This window comes from Pyxicephalus adspersus, chromosome 4 (genome assembly GCF_032062135.1).
Source record: "Pyxicephalus adspersus chromosome 4, UCB_Pads_2.0, whole genome shotgun sequence".
In the NCBI taxonomy this organism is placed as follows: Eukaryota; Metazoa; Chordata; class Amphibia; order Anura; family Pyxicephalidae; genus Pyxicephalus; species Pyxicephalus adspersus.
The window spans coordinates 86450618-86473720 of record NC_092861.1 but is presented as its reverse complement, the minus strand read 5'-3'; the positions used below and the strand labels follow the sequence as shown (position 1 = coordinate 86473720).

Genomic DNA, 23103 nt, shown 5'->3' with positions numbered 1-23103 from the left:
GTACAGGAATCATTAACATTTACTTTTAACCCATCCACTATTTTTTGCTAAATAACATATTAAGGGCTGCAGGTCCTGGAAGATTTTACTCAAAGCCAGCCATATATAAAAAAGACCCCCAGCCCAGCAACACCTTGAAAACTTTTCCATTACCTGCTGGTCCAATATCTTTTTTTTGTTTCAAAGTTTTTATAGAAATTTTCAAATAAAGCAAACAATAACATTATACAATAAATTTGCAGAAAAAAAAAGGTGAAGGAGCGAATAGGGGGTTCAAAACAAAAGAAGAAGAGTGCCAACCAGTAACCAGACATCAGTAGAACAAACATATGAGGTCAAACATAGTTCAACACCAGGTTACAAAGTATAAATTCAGCAGGCAATAAGGTAGTTTTCCCAATATTAACAATAAAAAATATAATACAAATAAGTACAATAGCACAAAAATAACATTATTCACAGATTTTAAACTTGTGAGGTATGCAGGCAAATCAAGTTTAGAGTGACATCATAAATGTTGCCGTGTGGAAGCATCTTTTAATCACTCCCCCCTTTGCAAACATTTAAAACTTAAATTGAAAAAAAAATAAAAAAAAAAAATTGGGGGGGGGGGGGGGGGGATAAAGAGTTAAGGGTTACACAAGAAAGTTTCTGATTCTGACAAAAACTTTTGTTGCGCCACTAAGAGAATTGAGATGGTTCACAACCTGATGGAAATTTAAGACTACGCCATAGGGGACATGAGTTTTTTGTCCATCCCATACTAAGAGAGAATCAAAGGTTTCTTAGAGGAGGGGATAGACATAAGGACATTGATTGGTATTGAGGGGCCAGCCAGGGCCTTCAGGTTAGTCCATTGTGGTCCTGGATGCGGAATAGTAGTTTGGCCTAACGCTGCGATGTTGGGCTTTTCTGTGGTATAACAATATCTTAGGTACACCCAACCCAATCCTCCCAATTTTGTAATGTAGTTGCATTGATGCAGTAAAGTTTGTCTCCCCAAACAAATTTTTTAAGTTTGCTTTTGATATTTATTAGGGCCAGCCTAGGTAAAGCAATAGGTAGGGTGCAGAAAAGATAAAGCAATCTTGGTAAAGTGTTCCATTTGATTGCAGCTATTATCCCAAACCAGGAGAGGGGGGGGGGGGCTAGAATTCCATCCCCTCAGATATCCCTAGCTTTTGCACGAAATGGGTGGGTAATTAGCTTAATACAGATCTTGGTGAGAAGTAAAAATTATCTTTGAGTTGGGTGACTATGTTTGGTGACAATGAAATATTTGGGGCCTCTGATTTAGCTCCATTGAGTTTTAGACCTGACACCTCTGAAAAGGAGCTCAATTCTTTAAATAGGTTGGGCAAGGAGATGAGAGAAAACGTTATACACATCAGGGCATCATTTGCAAAAAGTCGACATTTATGTACTATAGGACCACATCCGATGCCCTTGATAATAAAGTAAGGGGGAGAGTTGGCAGCGTAGTGACCTTTAATTGCTATTTTGGGGGAGAGAGAGGAGTATAGAGAGGATATAATCTCAAGGCAAAACTCTGGGCCAAAGCCCATTTTAAGAAGAAGGGCTTTCAGATAATCCCATGATAAGCTTTCAAAAGCTTTGTGTAGATCCAGTGAGGGTAACATCGCTTCTCTTTTTGGCCCGCAATCCCAATTACCATTTACTGCTGACATCAGGTCTATTGTACGTCCAGTTTGGTCCACGGTGAAGAAATCCCACCTAGTTCAGATGGATGTACTGCTCTAGGAAGGAACCTAGGTGCAGGGATAGGATTTTCGTCATAATTTTAAGATTAAAATTTATTAGGGAGGTCTATTATAAGAGACTTCAGCAGGGTACATGCCTGGTTTGGGGATAACACTAATAAGGGCTTTATTTTCTTCTACAGGTCCTTTGATAAGGAAATTGAAATAGTCTGAAAGGTGATTTGCTAATATCTCATTTATAAAAGGTTGGGTTAGCCATCTGGACCAGGGAAACTATTAGTTTTAAGATTTGTAATGATGTAAATTATCTAATATTTTAGCGTGGGGTTTAAGTAATCTTGAAATTGGGAGACTAGAAAAAAAATGTTTACATTTTGGAATTATCTTTGGATTTTAGTTTTTCATAGAGCTGGTAGAAGCTATGAAATGCTTCCAAGACCAATTTTGGGTTTTGGGATAATCTTTCATTGCCCAGCTTGATTTTTTGAAGGACAGTTGTTTGTGCCCCAGGCTTTGGTTTATTTGCTAGGGGCGTGCCAGGTTTGTCACTCCAAGTAAAAAATGTATGTGTGGCCCATCTCAGTGTTTTTTCTGTCTTGGTTGTGAGGCAGAGGTTTAGTTCTGTGCGCAGGGCTTCAATTTGGTGGCGTATATCTATGCGGAGATTCTGCCTTTGTTGTAGTTATAACTTGGATAGTTGTTGTTGTCTTTGGTCAATGAGGAATGGGGCTAGTTTTTTAGGTTTGGTACTCAGGGACATAAATTGGCCCCTAATACGAGCCTTATGGGCCTCCCAATTGGTGGAAGGTGAAGTATTAAGTGGGTCATTAAATCTTTTCAATTAAACTAATCAATTAAAATATTCTTTTATTTGATTACCAATAGTCTGGCAGTGGGTGGGGTCACTCAAAATAGATTCATTAAGCCTCCAATGTGATTTAGGATTTTTGGACCCTAGGCCTGTAAGACGGAAAATTACTGATTCGTCATCTGACCATGGGGTGGTGAGGAAGCGTGCCGAAGTGAGGGAAGAAACGAGTAACAAATGGAGAAATGCATGATCTATATGTGAGTATTGTTTGTGTCAAGAGGAGTAAAATGTGTAATCCCTTGTAGATGGATTGTGCTCCCTCCATGCATCTAATAGATTAAGTTCATAGAGCAAGAAAGCAAATCACAGTCTTTGTTTAGGGGGTGTCCAAATGTTTATATGTTGGCCTTTTAGTTTTATCTAATATTTGATTTAGGGCCAAGTTAGAATCGCCCATCAAAATCAGGTCCCCTTCAATAGTAGGGGAGATTTTATCAAACATTTCATATAAAAATCTCACTTGGTCAGAGGTAAAAGCATAGTAACACACTAAAGAAATGAGGGATCCACCTAAATTACCTACTACCATCACGTAGCGCCCAGCATGGTCTTTGAGATCAGTGTGAAGAGTGAATGAGACTGATGCTGGTCCAACTTCTAAAACCATGTCCTTACTCCACTATGGGACACCACACCAAAGATCCCCCCCCTCAAAAAAAACAAAACACCAGAACCCCAACTGCCACCTAGCACCAACCCTGATTCACATCCCCTTTTTCCCAAAACCAGGAGCAGGAAGTGAATTTATCAAGGGATAAACCTTTTAATATAAAACTCTTCTAAAATGAACTTTGTCAAAATGGATTATTTTAAATCAAATGCTTGAAAGGATCACACAGTATTGAACTTGGAACCTTTTCAGGTACTGATCTTAAGATTCGTTCCATCATAATGTAAAAAATGTAATTTGGAATGTTAAATAATGTAACATAAAAATGTCTCAATTAGGGTTTTTCCACAATACAATACACATAATAAAATAATACCATATGGAAATTAGCAGTAACTTCCTGGAAACAAATTAATACACCAGCAAGGGAGTCTCTGGGTATGGGGTACATATAAACCAAAAACTCCACAAAAAACTATTGCAAATACAAATAAAACTGAATCGCTGAATCAAACTCAAAAACATACACAATATTGGACAGGAGAAAATGCCACTTTATCAGGGTCCCAAATCCCCCCCCCCCCAAAAAAAAAAAATATGTCATCATTTGTAGTGCAAAAAGTCCCTGTTCATAAAAAGACATCTTAAATGGCCATATAATTTATCCTGTTATCTTCATAATCATGACAGAGAACAATATATACAAACATACAAAAACCCACCTGCCATAAGCTGCGTACACACGGCAAATTTTTCTCGTTGGAAAGGATCGTGAAAGATCCTTTCCAACGAGAAAAATTGCAGGTGTGTACGCAGCTTTACTCTGTAAATCAGATAATACCAATGAACAGCTGATATGGATCAAATGAACCCTGTAAGATGGTTGAAACCTAGGCATACTTGTAATGTTGTCACATAAGGGGTTGTATATGAATATAGATTAGAAATATCCAAGCCATGAAACGCATTAAAACTGTAGGTGTGTAGAAGAGGAGCCAGACTGACTCCATATCCATCTATATGCATGGTGGGAAAGATTGCACTAAGGAACATAATGTATCTATTTATTCTGCAACCGAAACATCCTTTCTGAAATCAACATGTATTGGTTTACACTGGTTTATTCAATATTTGAAAACATTGAATTAGAAAACTGTATTTCATTTTTTTTAGTTTTGGAAATTTTATAAATAGGCTATCAAAATAAATTGAATCAGCCTATGCAAACCAAGAAGTAATAAAATATCAGCTACACAAGTAATGTAGTTCCTTTTAATATTGGTTCTCCTTTCTGGAGGCAGTGGTTACAACAGGTGTGGTTGTGTGTGTTTTCTGCTTCTATAAAAAAACTTTAGAAAATTACATTAGTTCATTTGATGAGTGTGTTCTATAGAAACTCTCTAGTGGAGAATAAAAGTTTGTGATATGAAATTTAGAAATGTCCTTGCAGCGATTCTTTTATTACAGCACCATCACAGACACAGACACTGGATAACAAGAAGAATGATGTTGTAAGGACAAAGAGAAAATAGATATAATGCTTTAAATGATTCAATTTACTCATTATGGTTTTCGGTAGGGACACAGAAAAAAGAATTCAGAAGATACAAAAGAATGTTTTCAGATGTATATAAAATAAACATAGTAATTTGAATTAGAATATAGATTTATTGAGGTTGAAGGTAAAGCTAATTTTTTTTTTTTTGCACGTTTGGTAGAGCAGAGAAGAGTTAGAACTCTAAAATTCTTAAATGCTAGTTCAGTCCTCATCAATGTGCTTTTTTTCATTGAAATTGCCCTATTTATCTGATGCGTGTCCTATTCTGTTTAAAACATTGAGATGGTCCATGCTCCATGCGATAGTTTTGGATAAGGTCTTTGATTTTCTCAGGTGGCTCATTTTTCTTGGAAAAAGTCTTCAGGCCCCATAAATTCTTTATTTGCTTTGTATGAACTGCATCCATGAGATCTCCCCAAACTGGTTCAATAATTTTGCGCTCAAGGGACTGTGATGCACATTTACTTTTTCTGCTGTAGCCAGTGAAGGTTGGCTTGGTCTTCTGTTTTGGCTCATTGTCATGTTGGAAAATCCAAGCGCGTCCCATGTGCAGCTTCAGGACTGATGAATATAAGTTGTCTGCTAATACTTTCTGGTAACATGCTGCATTCATCTTGTCATCAACCTTAGCCTAAATTAATTGTGTTCACACAACCCCGGAATATCAAAGATCCATCCCTATGTTCTATATGTGCAACGGTATACTGGACATAGGCCTTGTTGCGTTCTCTCCAAGCAAAGCATTTATGATGTGACCATAATGTGACCATGACTCATCACTCCAATGACCTATCCAGATGCTGTTCGGGCATTTTCTTTCAACTTTTTTTTTAAGTATCCCCCTATTGTGTATCTTCAAACAGAAACACCAGTTGTTTGGGCAGTAACCTGAATTTCAGCTAAAGTGAGGTTTGGGTTTTTCTTTGCATCTCAACAAATTTGCCTGGCAGTCGTGGTTGAATCATTGGTTGGTCTATTGATCATGACTTGGTAACAACAGAAGCCTTAACCTTCCACTTTTCATCACAGTTAAAACACTACTGGCAGCATTTTTCAAAATTCTTTATATTGTTTTATAACCTTTTCCAGATTTGTACAATTCAAAAACCTTTTATGACAGGTCTGTTGACAGTTCTTTTGCTTTTCTTAGCTCAGTGTCCAGCAAAATCAATGCAGCTCTGAATGGACTTAAATTAACTATTTTCACAGACATTAATTGCAATCAAAGAAGTTATAGATATGGACACTCTCTCTTCATCACCATTGATTGGAACCTATGTGTGTCAATTATTAGCTCCAACATTAAATATATATGTAAACTTTTGTTTGGCCCTTTTGGTTGATTTTATTGATTTTAAAAGGGCTCACAAAGTTATGTGAATATACATTGCTTCATCTGAGCACATAAATAAAAGGAAAGTGTTCTATGTGATCAGTCATATTTTCCAAACCATGGACAATATTTCACAAATTCTGCAAGCGTATTTAAACAAATAAGCACAACTGTATATAGAAAACTTTTGTTTCTTGCCTATGAGTACTTGACTGGTATCACTGATATAGATAATTTCTTCAGTGGGGACACATGCAGCAATAAAAATACCTTTTACCTCTCTATAACATATTGAGAAATGGTTAAACAATCTGCTAAATTTGTTTTTGGAATTTACTCTTATTTTCTGTTTCAGTAAAGGTGGTCATTGGTACAGAAGTAAGGGGAAATCTCCCGAAAAGTCACCATACACAAACCCAAAGGAGGTGTTAAACTTTCCCAACTCCCTATACAATTTTGAAAATTATATTTTTCTAGAATTAAGCTTTAATAAACCTCTGTCATTTAGGATATTGTGTTAAAAGCTTTACTCCTTCTAATACATCGCACACACTCCATGCCTTTATTTATCTGTCAGGTATATAATAGCGTGTTACATTCTCTCTTTACATCCAGGAAGCTGTGGTCAAGGCCTGAGCCATTTGTTAGGTCTGAATTTTATTATTAGTCTTTCTTGAATTTGCCTCTGTTAAGCTTGAGCAATGTTTAGCCAATCAGACGCAAATGTTTTGGCTTTAATAAAAATGAAGCTAAACTAAAATTAGGCCTAGAGCTTGTGAGCTGTACACAGAGAGAAGCCACTGCCTGTTAAGAAAGGCCTTTAAGCCAGCGAAAGGGGAGCTAAGCGGGGGCTAACGTGACCGTGGGGGAAGACCAAAAGGTTGTATAATAGTAAAAGGGGATAGGGCATAGGGAAAAGTTGAATGTTGATAGGTCAGTAAGTAAAACAATAGGTGGGAAAATAAATATACTATAAAGGAGGGAGACATAAGGGGGATGGCAGAATTTTGTCAGAATGGGGAAGAAATTCCCACCTGGTGGTAATGGCTGGCGGTGTGAGGTCCTTGAGGGGCAGTGTGTTCGGGGAGGTGTGTTGTTAAAAGGGATGGAGTGTGGAGTACCATCTATGGTATAGGGTCTCCAAGACGGGGTAACTTGGTTGTTGAAGGGTTAATGACTGGTTGGTTGTCGAATTGATATAGTTCCTGAGGCGGTTCAGTGGCACCTGTGAGCATGAGGTAAATATATCAGAAGATATAAATATAGGGTTAATGGGGGGGGGAGGTTTAAGGACGGATGAGGACCTGCCACCTGTGTGTGTGGGATATTTAATTTTCAGGTAATGTTGAAATGATGTAACAGAAAAAAGTTATATATATATTTAAGTTGTAAAATTATAAACATCCGTTAAGACCATATTCACCATACCCGCTGGTGTGTTGTTGTTTTAACTATCCTAAAATGCTGCCGAAAGGATCACCAGATTATTTAGTCCCAATAAATGAGAGAAACAATAAAGATCAAATATAATGGACTTAATAAAAGTATAAGAAAACATTAATTCTAAAATGTGTGTATTAGTGTGTGTTAGGTGTACAGACAATATAACAGATCCTTTTTAAGTAAACCAAGTAAGCAGCTTTGTTCTATTTTTATAACTATTAAAGGTGTTTTTCATTTTAAATCCTACAGGCTCCATTTATGAACTATGTGGGAATGAATGCTCCCTCTCAACAGGAGACGTGATTAAAGTAACTGGTTGCAGAGTAAAGAAAATCTTGGCTCATCTCTTTACAAGCAATGAATATGACATGTTGCCAACAATGGAGCTTCCTGCTGATTTCCCAGGTATAAAAGTGTAATTATTTCTAATAAAATTTCTTTTACATTTATATTAGTTTGTCATTTTTAGTACCAAAGTATTTTGTTGTTTAAGCTATTAAAAAGGGTCTTATTAAGAAATTTTAAAGCTCTAGCGTACATCTTATTCATTTTTTACTGCCTAATACTACTTTATGTTATATTTATTTACCATTTTCTTTATTACAATCTGGATCCTCCCACTTTTATTATCTTACTTGTTGGTTTTGTTTGACGCCTTAAGGACCTGTGTCCACAGGGTTTAGGCATGTACCAATAAATTAGTTTAACATCATTTGACTCTCTGAATGGAATCTTACAATTTGGACAACTTTTCTGATATGTCCAAAGTTCTGCTCAGATTTGGTAAAATTTGCTACAGGTGTCACAAAATGTTGTTTAGATATCTGCCATGCTGGATCACTAAATGGTCAACCATCAAGGAGATCTTTTTTAGTCCCTAAAGTGGATACCTCTCTCCTCCAAAGAACAAAACAGTGATCGCATATAAAACTGCACACAAAAAGGACACTAACAATAAACTCATACAACACTAACTGAATGTCTGTACTCAGCTTAAAAGACAATCTTCTTACTTTGAAACAATATTCTTACATTTTCTACTGTGTCCCAGGGGAAGAAAGATGAATCCACCTATTGGGACACTGATAAATCTAGATTACTAGATTCTAAACCAAGAACATTTTTATGCAAATTTAAAAACAAGATAGGTACCATTAAAAATAAGTTGTATTTACCTTATCTCATGTTCCTCTTCCAATGTCCATCTTTTCTCTGTTGCTCTGGGTTAGGATGAGCCCTCAACATCCTCACTTACAATTCAGTACTAATGGTGCTGCACTATTCAAGATAATGGGCCTGATTTATTAAGGCTCTCCAAGGCTTGAAAGGAGACACTTTCATCAGTGAAGCTGGGTGATTCAGCAAACCTGGAATGAATCTGGCCCAATATTGAAAACATTTGTTAACAAATAGCAAATTACTTTTAGGAAATCCATTCAAGGTTTGCTGGATCACCCAGGTTCACTTTAGAAAGTGTATCCTCTCCAGCCTTGGAGAGCTTTAATAAATCAGGCCCATTGTCAGAGTGCCTGCAACCAAATGAGCGCCCTAGAGATGTGGCTAAGTGGTATAGGTCACACCAAGGGGGGGAAGCCAGTTGGAGTGAGGGGTGGGGTAAGTAAAAATCTTTTTAATGGTACCCTATGCAAAAATTACATACAATTACATAGTCATGGTTGCCAGTCAATAAAAAAGCATATTTGAATATGACTATGATCATACAACATATTAAGTACAGTTCCTTATAGAAGGCCTCTAATCCAAAAAATAACTGCAAATTATGCAAAGGCTGGTCCTGACCAAGGTTTTAGATGATAACATCCACTGACTTAATCCAAGAGCTTTTACAATTACTGAATTGGTACACTGACTGGTAACCCCTCACAGTAGGCTCAGTTCACTGTATCATAATCATTTAGTATTTCCTATTACAATTGCTTCTTTTAGCCATAAAACTGTTACCTTTGTGCCATTCTGGCTTGGTAAGTGTGGCAAATGACAAGTGTTATAGCTTAGTGTATTGAACCTGGTGCCATCCTAATACCAGCAACTACAGGAAGTCATTGATTAGTTTGAGGCAATTAAACAGATTCTTGTGGGCTACTATTGTAAATGGAGAGGAAAAAAATTTTTCGTATACATTTATAAATTTATGAATGTTTTTCGTCTAAATAAAATCAGTTTTTTATTGTTGGTAGATTTTCAGTTACAGAAAACTGACAGCATAAGGCTATATAATATCATTCTAGTTTATTGTATTCAGCAACCATGCATATTATGTTTCAAGGTTTTCTGATTAGGCCGTCTGTTTTTAGTTGGGCAATATACAGCCAATTAAATTGCAAACTTTTGTGTTTTGTTAAATTTATTTTCATGTGTGTTTTATTATAGGTCTTTTTAGAGTTGTTGCTGATAAGGACCCTTATCATTCAGTTGAAGAGATTGTAAATACACTACGTATTGGACCTACCCAGCTCAGCCATCCCTGCTTGTATAGCAATTCAGTCCTTCATGTGGGAGACATCACCATAGAAAAAGGCACAAACATCATGTTCTACTCTGTAGATAAAGTAAATGAAGCCATGTCAGCTAAGTGTAAGGTCATACTGAAAGGAACACTTTACTCCTTTTTTCTACCTCTTTCCTGCACTGGAGAATTCTTTGAGTGCCAAGACGAAAGGATATACACACTCAAAGAGATTTTAAAGTGGAAAATTCAAAATAACAGAACAAGAACTGTCATACTTGCAGATATTATGGAGATAGGAGACAGCAAAAAAATCTATCATGCTTTCATCAATGGAATGATGACTCTGAGCCCTGTTTATGAGATACAAGCCCAAATGCAATGTAAGTAGAAATGATTGGTTGATATACATGCTTGATTTTTCTTCTGCTGTTGGTTGGGTTATGATGAAAGGAGAATGACTGGAAGTGGGAACAATAAATGGACACTAAGGAATCAATTAAACATACTACACAACTCTACAGTGGAGATGGTACTGGAAAATGGCAAGCCATAAGTAGAAAAAAAGGGAAAAGTGTTAGAGAGTTAGGTTTATAATGTAAGCCACACAAAGCATCATTATACATCCATTCATTGTTGCATTTACATATTCACTTAAAGCATCCTTTTTAATGTATCTTTTTTTTTTTTACAAAAGACTTCTGATTGAATAGGAATCTGTGCTCAGATCATGCACATTTATTTACATATTCTAAAACAGAAAAATCACATAAAAACCAGTCCAACGTGATCTCCGTATATTAAAAATTTACCTGAATTCTCAAACACTTTTGTTAATAGGTGACATCTGTGATTATTTTGCCTCTTTACAAACCATGCTACCATCTCTATGGTTCTTATCATTTATCTTCCCCCTGGGATAGCTGTATTGTTTGTATAGTAAGTAAAGTAGAAGATTCAGAGATGGCTTTTTTTTGGACAAACCGAATGGGTAAGCCAATATATGGAACAATACCTTTGTGATTTCATATCTGGACAGTGGGAAAACTGGGTTACCCTTCTGCATTGGGCATAATTTGCCCACAGTAATTTTTTCAGTACCAACTCCCAACAATCACCATTCATCATAATCTATGGCAAGAATTCAAGTCTGCCTTTTCCTACTTACTTAGCTTCTTAGCTTATGGCCCTTATTTATTAAAGCTCTCCAAGGCTGGAGTGAAGCTGTGTGATCCAGCAAACCTGGAATGGATTTGGTCCAGAATTTAAAACATTTGCTACAAAATAGCAAATGACTTTTAGGAATTCCATTCCAGGTTTGCTGGATCACCCAGCTTCTCTGATGAAAATGTATTCTCTCCAGGCATGGAGAGCTTTAATAAATTTGGCCCTATGTCTCAGCAACTCCGAGTGCTTTAAAGTAATTTTTGTACTTTAGAGATTCCCATGTACCATGACCTCCTGTGGCCCCTTGTACACCTTACCTTGTCTGTGTGTTTCTTGACACCTGTGTACCAGGGGCCTTGTGTGTTACTGCTCCCTGTGTTTGTGGTTCCCACTACTTGTTTCTGACTACATGCCCCTGACAGACAAATTATCTGTTGGTTTGGTGCCTCACTCTATGGCTGCTTGCACAAGTTGCCAAAACTCGCAACCTGGGAGCCTTCCGCTGTAAGGCTCACTATTCCTTGAAGATGCTTTTTATGCACACGGGGTGGTTTCATGGACTTTGCATCCTTGCCTTATATAGGAGCTACACATACAGAGCTATAGTGCTGATTATCAACTACCTGAATGAGCCTACTTCCTGTGGATTTTTGACCCTGTTTATGAAAATGATATATATGGGTTAGAACGCTAATCTACAAATCTACAAATCTAATCTTCTACCCTTTCTTCTCTTTCTTTTATTGTAAAGTATAATAAGTAAAACACATCCTCAACATTCCTTTAGTTGTGCCTGCTGTTTCCTCCATGGTGATTAGTTGTAAATATTATAAAACTAATCAAAATAGTTTTTGTTTAAAATTTTTTGGGAATGCATTCTTTCATGTGTCTATTAGAGAGAGAGGAGAAAATAGGAGAAGCACTGTCATTTAGACACAAGTAGAAAAGCTTCGGAATGTAATTTTTCATCTAATCATTATTATGATTAAACAGTATTTTACGCAGCTCTGATTATTAAATAAGGGTTACAAATGACAGACAGATACAGACAGTGACACAGGAAGAGGAGAGGACCCTGCCAAAAAGATCTTACAATCTAAGATTGGATTACTATAAACAATTATGAGCTGTTGCTCATCCTATATTTAGATATCAAGCCTTTTGTTGTACTTTAGGCACTTTTGGTGCAAAGACAAAAATGTTTCCTAACATTTTGTTTGCACTTTTAATGCATACAATACATGCACAAAATGTTATTTTAATGTTGTTTTGGAAATATAGTTCAAAAGAATATGATCATTTTTATTCATCCCATTAGACTGAAAGTATGCTCATTGGGTTATGTCTAGCCTACACTGAACACATAAGCACATTTTTACACTCTGTAGTTGGGCTCTGTGAAAGAAGAATTAGAAAACCATGGGCGACCAATTCCCAAATTTGGCACATACTGACTGACTGTCTAAGCAGATAATTTGCCAAAGTTTAAACTGAAATGAGTTCAGTGAATAAAGTCCAGTCCAGTCCTTGCATTTGTGAGTTTATACATAGCTTTAATTAATTAGACATATTTGTAATCATGCTACACACCATTTTTTGTTATTTAGTGCTAGATTTACAGTAGAGAGTTTGCATTATGTTACAGAATGATGTTATATGGATGTTATTTCACCTTTGGTACACAGAAGATTTCAATTAAGACAAATATTAGAATTTTTTTTCTGAAAATAGAACATTTTATAAACATTTTTTTCTTTATCATTGCAGTTGGTGGTGTTATAAACCTCCTGTCAGACCTTGACGTGGAAGTACTGGACATTACTGAGCAATATAATAATATATTGTTCACCGAGATACTGACTACTCAAGAAGTCTTTGAAAAAACCACCAATGAGTTTCCTTTTATTGCAGAAATTGTACAAGGTCCAATTAAACACTGCAAATCCTACAAGTTTTTACAAAGTGGTAAAAAAATCATTGTCCATGGAAAGTATCAAGGAGATCGAGTTATTGCTTCTGAAATAAGAAGTGACACTCAGACCAGACATTTTCTAATTCCGGCTAACTACAAAGGGAAGTTCAAAAGGAGACCCCGCTTTTTCCAAACGGTCTATGACTTAACTATTGCCAAGAGAGAAATGTCTGATCTTCAGGTGGTGGCAACAAAGCCATTTATTTCACTACATAAAGAATTCTCTTCAATTTGTGTTGGGGACACATTTCAGGTGAATCAGCCTCAGTCATGTGAAATCATTTATGAAGGCAAATTTTCTGTTGTAGATGCCCTCCAATGTACAAAGTCAGATAAAAATACCCATAAAGCTGTTACACTTCCATTGTATGTAGAAGGTGGCTTTATAGAAGTTGTGCACGATGACAAACAGTACTATTTATCAGAACTTTACAAGCACTTTACACTTCCTTTGAATGTTAAGGTGTCAGTGAGGGATCTTTTTACAATTGGAGAGGACATTTTGGCTAACACTGCTTTATTAAAACTGGAAGAGCAAATTACAGACTCGTACCTGCTTGTTAGTTTATATGATAATCCTGAAGAGGTTTGGGAACTTCCTGTGTTTCGGCTGAACCTTTCTTTTCAAGTGCTTGGTAATTTTGAAGGTAAAGTGTTCTCTGTGCCAACCAGGACTAATACTGAAGAAATCAATGAAGAGGAGTATTATATGGCGAGACGGTATGAAAATAATTTTCAAATCCCTCCACCACGTCCTCCAAAAACTCCTTTGTATGTAAATGAAGCTGAGGGAGAAAAAGAGCAAGAGGTACATATCTTTCTTACTTTATATTTTGTGTGCATTTTATTACTAAAAATTGTAGAAAGCTGAAAAGCCTGGATTTTGAAGAGCATTGCAATGGTATCCATCTTCCTTAAATCTGAATGGTTTGCCCTTCTATGTTATGTAGCAAAATGGTCTATATGAACTTTGTTTACCTAGATGGTATTGTCACCTGTGTTCCTGAAGGACAAAAAATAGTTATAGTTTGTAGCAACTCTCCCTGATCTATCAAAAATTAAAGAAAATGACTGTCATTAGGTGTAATGGATTAGGACTGTCTGGCATTGGATGTGATAGGTTAGGACCCTGAGAATATTTTAGTTAGAACCATATAAATAGTGGAAACCCTCTAGTTTTTACATGGCCACATTCCTATTTTAATAAACAAATAAACTCTGAGATTAACTCAATATCTGGGGCTTTAGAGGCCAATCATAATCAAATTGAACATGTAGCCTATCAAAACAAATCTTTATTGGAACAACATTAAAAACATAAATGTTAAACCATATAAAATGTGCAATGGATATAACTAAATACTCCAGTCTAGGTTGTCCACATATATGGGGGAAAACCTTGCTGATTTCAACGCGTTTCACGGACTAAGTCTGCTTCTTCAGGAAAAGGAGGAGACAGAAATATCTAAAATTAAACAATACATATTTCATCAAATAATTCCATTTATAAATAATTACATAATAGTTTACTCATTTTCAATGTGGTAGTACCTGGTTCCTATGACACAATTAGCCCCATCTATACAGATGAGATCAGGCAGGGGCAGCAGTGTAGCAACTATATTATAAAAACTAATCGACCTGAGCAGATTCCGTTGCCTTTTTATTATTTATACATGGTCACAGTTAACTGTTCAAGTCAAGAAATTGGACCAGTTTTGTGTGAGCACTGCAAAATCTCCAAAAATCAAATCTAAACACACCTCTCCAACCCCCCATTTTTTTCTTTTTAAAGAATATACTATTACATATTTTGCATTTTTCTTTGGTCTTCTACCTGCTAATGTCACCCAAAGGAGGTTGCTCTGCCTCCCCCAGTGGCATTGGGGCATATGGGATTGCATTTTTCTATTACTGAATGGCATCCTAGGGTGTATGTGATTGGGTATTTGTTGGAAAATGAATTGTTGCCACATTTACTAAGCTAAGTGAAACTTCCCCGATTTATTTTGCTAATTAGTGAACAGCGTAAATTGCCCACCGTGTTTAAACCGACCAAACAAAAGCATGCAAAGCAAAAATTTATTGAGCTAATCTGACCTATTCGCTATCCTATTCTCCACAGCATAGAGATAAATTATTATATTAGTATATGAGTCTAAATGGCAACTAATAGAAGAACTGGTTGGACTTAGCTATACCATAGTAAGTATGCACAAAACACAGGACATTTCTGACACAATTATTTTGACACGATTAACTGGTATTTGTTTATTTTTTATTGATGAAGCAGATATAACAATTCACTTTCAAAAAGGCTTTTTTTATGATGAAAAAATGTTGGGTAACCCGCAGCCTCCTGGAATACAGAACTCATGTATACCAACAGGCTGCTCCAGAGATTGGGCATGCAGAGAAGGAGCTTTCCTGGAATGTAAAAAAGAGGTGCCAATATCATAGATGTGCAGTGAGATCAGCGCTTTTTTTTACATTTTTAGAAAAGTGAAACACCCAAATCTCGTGTCTGTGGAATGCAATATTGGGTGACCTCCAGCCAGGGTTTTTGAGAGAATTCTCGTGTCCTCAGCTTTGTAATCAGTACTATAATTTCTGTTTTGTAAAGTGTTTCCAAAGTATAATTGTACTTTGAAAGTTTTGTTCCACGAAAACACACTAGAAAAAAACACAGGGAAATTGTTGTCCTGACTTTTATTTTATACGCAGAGATATACATTTGAATTTAAAATGTAGTCTTTTCATCTGTACAATGATTCTTTTATTCCTACGCTTTGCACATTTTCAGCAGATATTCAGAAAATGTCTTATGGAAGTGTACTTGCTTATATATATATATATATATATATATATATATACTTTTTTACATTTGGAATAACTTAGATAACAGATTTTCTGCTGATTGAAAAACATATCTAAATATCAAGAAAAAGTAGTAAAATAACCAAACTTTAAGCAATATTGTTAAAAAAAAGTAAATAGTATATAGCAAAAATGTCTGCTTTACAAGGTAATTCATCATTGCTAGTCAAACAACTGTTTTCATTTCTTTACTATAGTTTTATACTTTTGTACTCTTTAAATATTTCACCTAACAAGTCAATTTGAATTACTTTACATCTAGGATTCTACTTGGGAGTCCAAACATTGCTTTTAGTGTGTGTACTGCAGAAGAAAATGTCATGGGTCAAAACAGCTCCAGTGGGATTTTTATAACATTTATCAAAAAGAAAAATGATGTATAAAAAAGATAAAATGCTGTTTCCTTTATTACAAAGCACATTAAAAGAGAATCGTACATTAATATATATTTGAGAAATACACACATACCCACACGCATAGAAATATCATACAGCGTCTATTAAAAGTTAACAGATTCACAGCTTGTTGCACATGTGCATTCAAATACCCCAAAGTTACTCCTAGTTCTATATATATATATATATATATATATATATATATATATATCTATATACTAGAGATGAGCAAGCTAATTTTTTAAATTAGGTCTCGCAGTGAATTGGGCCGCTCTCGCTTACCAAACATGTAGGTGAGAATGGCCTTTGTAAATTCAGCCAGCGAGACCGAATTTTTGGGACCTGCAAGACCAATCAGCTGTTGAAGCTGTTGTCCTGTACTATGTGTTCCTGGATAGAGTTTCTCTATCCAGGAACACAGTGTGAGTCTCGCTGGCTGCTAATGAATGAATGCAGCGTGTGAAAAATCCTCTGATTTTTTTTTGATATTCAAATATACAATAAAAAATAGTACTTATAAATAAGCTGACAAAACAAGGGAACAAAATACAAAGTGTAAAAACAATCTTCCAGGACCAGCTGGCGAGGGACCATATGCAGATAGGAAAAATAGACAAACTTCTGCTTTGACGAAACACGCTGGATAGAAACAATAAAAGCTATGAATTATACCAGATTAAAAAACTATTAGTTATAAAGCCTTTTTGTTAGATGATTCAATTATATTGGTTACCATTACCATTACCATTATTGTATGTAATTGAGAATTACAACTTCCTATTTATTTTGTGTTTCATTTGATTCATGCTATAAATTGATTTGTCGTAATTTAAAAGGTTGTTGCCTTAAATGTTCTAAACTCATTATTGTATATTGATCCAGACCCCCACATAGCGCTTTCTTCCCCAGGCCCCATTCCCAGTTCCCCCCCCCCCCCCCCCCCGAAATAATTTTTTCTGCTAAATTTCTTTGTATTTTATTTTAACATTACTTTTTTTACTTTTAATTTCAGTTTGCAGCTATTTGTCTTTAGTGTCTTACTTTACCCCACCAGCTACTCTTGGAAGATTGTAGCCCAAACTTTTTATGTTGTCTCCTTGTTGTTAGCTTTTTTGTAAGCACTATTGTCTTTATTGTGATTTTAAATATCAAATATGTTGTGATTAGAGATGAGCGAATCGAAGCTGACGAAGTTGAATTCGATCCAAATTTCAGAAAAAATTTGATTTGCAACGAATCTGAATTTCTTTGCGATTCGTAGTAATGTAATGCAATTTTTTCTAAAATGGTGGCTACACGTGTGAGGACATGGGGCAAGGAACTCGGGAAGGCGGGATGACCCAAAATGCCATGCATGCAGCCAATCAGCAGCCAGCCCTGTAATGTCACAGCCCTATATATAGCCTCAGCCATCTTGGATTAAGACATTTTACAGGGTTCTGAGTGCAGGGAGAGACGTATGCAGGCGCTAGGGGGAGTGATTGGAAAAACCTAATAGGATGGGAAAAACTCAAAAAATGATTTATAATTGCAGGGAAAGGATAGGGAGCAATCATTTCACAGCATCTTAGTGCAGGGAGAGACGTCAGAAGGCGCTAGGGACAGTGCTAGAAAAGCGATTTACAAGTGCAAGGAAAGATTATTTGGGGATCCAAATAGCCATTATACAGCTCTGTCATTCCAGCAATTTATATATCCAGAAAAAAAAACGCAGTTCATATTTGCAGTTATTTGTGGTGAAAGCGTTTAGTGGCATATTTCAGTACAAAAAGAAAAATATATACGCAGTTCACTGTTGCAGTTATTTGTTGTGAAAATGTTTAGTGACGTATTTCAGTACAAAAATAAAAATATATTCTCAGTTCACTCTGCAGTTATTTGTGGTAAAAGCATTTAGTGGCCTATTTTTGTACAAAAATAAAAGCATATTAGTCGCTTTTAGGTGTGTTTTAATTTTCTTCTAATTTATTTAGTTCAAGACAGAGACAAAGACAGAGAATGGGCAGGTTATGCACAGAGGAGTGGCAGAGGCCTAAATGTTTCTGGGGCAGGCAGAGGTCGCAGGAGAGTAAGGGGGCATGTCAGCAGGAGTCACAGCGAGAGGCCTGAGCTCCCGGTGTCATCTAGCGGTCATGTCTTGACCAGCAACCCAGCAATTCTTGATTAGTTAACTCGGTCATCCACTTCATCCCAAGTGACATCAGACACCCCCAGCCAACAGTTGTGGGTTCGTCAGACACAACCCTTAGTTGGCATGGCCCAGGAGAAGGCCCTGTGCCCTCACCTGTCCTCAACCTGCCTCTGTCCTTTGCTATTCCCTCAGCCACAATAATATTGTATGATGTGGGCTCGGCTTCACTATACAGCAAGGACAAGCTAGTAGAGGGCAGTCAGCAGCTACTGCCCAGCCAAGATCTGGAGGAGACATCGCTTCCTCCGCTAGGCGGGCAAGTAGTGATTGGCGTAGTAGTAGGAGAGTGGCGTGGGAGGTGGTGTTGCGAGCGGTCAGGCTCCTGACCCAGAGACTGTTGAGGACATCAGTGATGTGCATACACTACTCGATGATGATGAAGCCGATCGCACTTGGGAGCCGGGTGAAGAAGGGGCTTCATCATCATCAGGAGAAGAGGGTGGCAGCTTGCCCGTGAGGCAGCGGCTGAGCCAGCAAGGTGGTAGCATGGTTGGTAGTCAGCAGGATGGCAGCAGTGGGAGGTTGGGAGCCAAAGCATGTAGACCACCTACTTTGCAGCAGCCTACTTACCCGGGAAGTAGTAGTGCAGGGGTTCACGGAGGTAGCGGGGGTAGCAGTCAGTCAGTGCGGAGTGTTGAGGGGAAAATCACCTACTCGGCAGTGTGGCAGTTTTTTGTTAAGCCGCCGGAGGAGGTTAACATGGCCATATGTAGTATATGTGGGCAGAAGGTAAAGCGTGGCCAGGGTGCCAATGTTGGCACCACGGCCCTGCGTCGACATATGCAGCGTCACCATAAAGTGGCCTGGGAGAACCGTGGCTCCGATGTGGTGGTCCAGCCTGCCTCACTGGTGGTGGAGCCTTGACTGCATGCATCAGGTTTTAATCAGTCAAGGCTCCACCACCTCAGCCGTCTTCTGCTGGTCCAGATTCTCCCGCTCCTCCTACTCCTCGTCAGTCATTCCATCAGCAATCGATCACTGAAGCGATTACCAAGAGACAACAGTATGCGTGCACTCATCCAACGGAGCAGAAGCTGAATGTGCTGAATGAACCCAGCTCATGTTCCCTATTAGTGGGTGAACAATCCAGAATCTGCCATTGTGCCACTCTGTAGCCTCCTGATGCTGCTGCCACCTCCAGACTCTGTCATTATGCCACTCTGTAGCCAGTTATCTCTGTGGTAAATTTTCTGACACCTCCTGCTCCTAACCCAAAAGTTGCAAGGATCCGGAGGCCCCACTTTCACGGTCTGTATTCATACTAAAAATCCTGATGCTGCCGCCACCTCCAGGCTTTGTCATTGTGCCACTCTGTGGCCAGGTATCCCTGTGGTAAATTTTATGACACCTCCTGCCCCTAACCCAAAAGTAGCAAGGATCAAGAGGCCCCACTTTCACGGTCTGTGTTCATACTGAAAATCAAGATCAAGCGAGCTTTTGCCCTTCTGCTCCACGGGAGGTTTCTGTCCTCCCTGAACTCGCCTTAGGACACCTGCATTACCGTTTAACAGGTGTAGCACCCCAGTCAAACTCCCCACCAGTCACTGTCCTCGGAGCGGGTCGCACCCGGAGCGCGGGGCGCTTGGAGTCAGAAGCAAGAGCCCCTCCGAGTCAAGTCCCCGCCTGATCCCACACATCAGATGCCAAGTGCTCCTTCTTTCACCCGCCTTCATCAGCGGGCACTTTGTGGTCTCCTGATGCTGCTGCTGCCATCTCCACACTATGTCACCTTGCCACTCTGTGGTATCCTCCTGATGCTGCTGCTGCCATCTCCACACTATGTCACCTTGCCACTCTGTGGTATCCTCCTGATGCCGCCACCTCCAGACTCTGTTATTGTGCCACGCTGTAGCCTTCTGATGCTGTCGCCAACTCCACACTCTGTCATTGTGCCACTCTGTAGCCTCCTGATTCTTCTGCCACCTCCACACTCTGTCATTGTGCCACTCTGTGGCCTCCACCTGATGCTACTGCTGCCGCCACCTCAGTCACCCTCTCCACTCTGTCGGGGGGGCTTAATAGAACAGGTTCTGTAGACATCTATGTGGAATCAGCTGACGAGGGTGTAAAAGGAGTGCGCTTCTTCTTGACGCTAACATAGACCTGTAGGGCTGAGTTTATATTTGAGTTATTTGGTTTTGGCCCCATGACTGCCCTAATAAGTGAAGTGTGCAGTGATTCTAATAGCGATGCCTGTCATCTGCATGTCATACTGACTCACAGTGTTATTTCACTACCACAGCAGACTCCCTATGCGTGTTACTGCAAGGCACAGTGTTCTACACCACTATCAAGGCTCTCTGCAGCCCGGAAATAGCCGTTTTTTAAGCAAGTCTTTTCTGAAAATTTGGCGAACTGGCCAAATCAAATTTTCGAGAAATTCGCTCATATTTAGTTGTGATGCATTTAATATTTGTTATTTGTAGCTTCACATGCATCAAATCCTTGCTGAAGAAGCATCAATTAATTAAAATACTGTGCCCATTTTGATAGTAGTTGCCTGTTTATACTACAATTGAATATTCTGCATGTAGTTCGTTTTAAGTCTACATGCAACTGTCATTCTAACCTTTGGGTTATTGAATGCTTATGTTTTGAATCTGTGAATTTGTTATTTTTCAATGGACACTGGGACATTTTAATGTGTGTGTGTGTATGTTAAAAATATATAATACAATATTGTGTGTTTCTCTTTTATTGTACTTTGTAATAATGAAAACTGCATTTCATCAACCTTTTATAGAATTTTTCCTTTTGATAATTTTAATGTTTTAAAAATCCCACTGGGGCTATTTTGATCCGTTTTCCTTATTTAAATATCAGAGGGATTGGCTTCCTAGAAACCCCTTCTTAATTCAATAAAATTATATTCGGGTGTATGTTTAGTCAAAACTTTTTTGTTTCTTTTTTAGTTTTGTATTTTAGTGTTTTTTTTAGATTTCAGTTTTTTAGGGAAGGTTAAAATCTCTAATAGTTTTTTTAACAGTATTCTGTTGGGAATTTCCCTTCATTTCCTCTCCCAAAGACACAGGACACAAGATGATATCTCTTCAAAGCAAGGGGATTTCTTCTAATAAAAACGTTTAATTTGTCACAAAAACTGCTTGTCCCAGATTTACCTTTACCTCTTCTGCAAACTGAAGTGTTTTGGATTTTCAATCGCTTTTTTTTTTGAAGATTAGTGGTCACGACAAGGACAATAGTGAAAGCAAATATTCCCAATGGGGCTCAGACAGCAATACAAACCAGTGAAAGATTTTACCCCCTAAATTATTTTTTTTTCAGGTTTTGATTTTACATGTACTTTGAAGCACAGATATGACTTAAAAGAAGTAGTAAAGAGCAAATACAGGATATACATTAAATCAGTTCATCTTTTTTTGTCTGTAAACATTGGTACATAGTTGGCATAGTTGTAAAAAAAAACAGCTCTACAAAACAAATAGATAAAAAAAAAAGATTAAAACCCCTTATAAAACCTATTTAGTGTTCCACATAGGGTAAAAATACCATAATGTCTTTAGGCAACAGGATACCTTACATTTAATAAATAGTACTTCTCCAGGGAGTATAAATTCAGTTTAGCAAACTGTAGCCTTCATTTCCCCTAATTTAGTTTTCTGCACTCTGCTCAGTCCCAGTCCCAGTGTCCAGACTCTTAAGGTTAAATACCCTTGTAACATTTATTCCTAGGAGAACATAGCTTAGAAACATTCATTCAGAAGAGAAAATACCCTAAGAACATATCATGTTTAGATTTAAAATGAAATCGATTAAAACATTCAATCCTCAGAGAAAATAGCCCAGTAACATTCAGTTCTAAAAGAAAATAGCTTATGATTTGCTCCGAGGAATACATTCCCTGAAGACAGTCACTGAAAAGAGAAAAATAGCTTAAAAACATAAAGCAATTGAAAAACCCTAGCATTCACTCAGAAAATAGCCTAAGAACATGTAACGCCCTGCTGATATTCACTCAGAATAGAAAATAAACTAAGAACATTCTATCCTGGAAGAAAATACATTAAAACATTCGCCGAAGATGAGAAAATCCTTGAATGCATCTGCTTGCATATCCCCACATAGGTTTGCAGAAATTGTGAACAACGAACAACATAAAACCCATAATTTGAATAAACCTAAACTCGTCCCTAAAAAAAAGGAGAATTCATAAGCTGAACATCTTTTGTATCCAGTACTTGGACCAGGGTCAATGACTGTTTAAAAGTATCAAAATGACATGGCATTTAGCATTTTCAGAACAAAATTTAATCAACTGCAACCTTTGTTGGGTCTAATTTAAAACAGGTAAATCTGGTATTCAGCAAAATTCCTTGGTGGAGAACCAATCACTTCCATTTAAAGCAGCGGGGTGCTGCTCCGTCACTCTCCCCTTACCCTCTGCATAGAGCAGAACGGTGCTGTATGTACTCGTTCATGCATCGTGCAATAATAGTCGTTTGAAAGGATCGTGAAAGACCCTTTCCAACGACTATTA

The 23103-nt window shown here is 37.6% G+C and overlaps 1 protein-coding gene across 2 annotated transcripts in view; it reads left to right on the top strand.

Moving 5' to 3' along the window:
• THEMIS (thymocyte selection associated) overlaps positions 1-23103 on the top strand; it is a 42828-nt gene that overhangs the window by 8783 nt on the left and 10942 nt on the right. For both annotated transcript variants that reach the window (XM_072408881.1, XM_072408882.1), the window contains exons 2-4: positions 7786-7941; positions 9928-10386; positions 12938-13950. In XM_072408881.1, the coding sequence (XP_072264982.1) occupies positions 7786-7941; positions 9928-10386; positions 12938-13950 (1628 nt within the window). The remainder of the gene's footprint in view (positions 1-7785; positions 7942-9927; positions 10387-12937; positions 13951-23103) is intronic.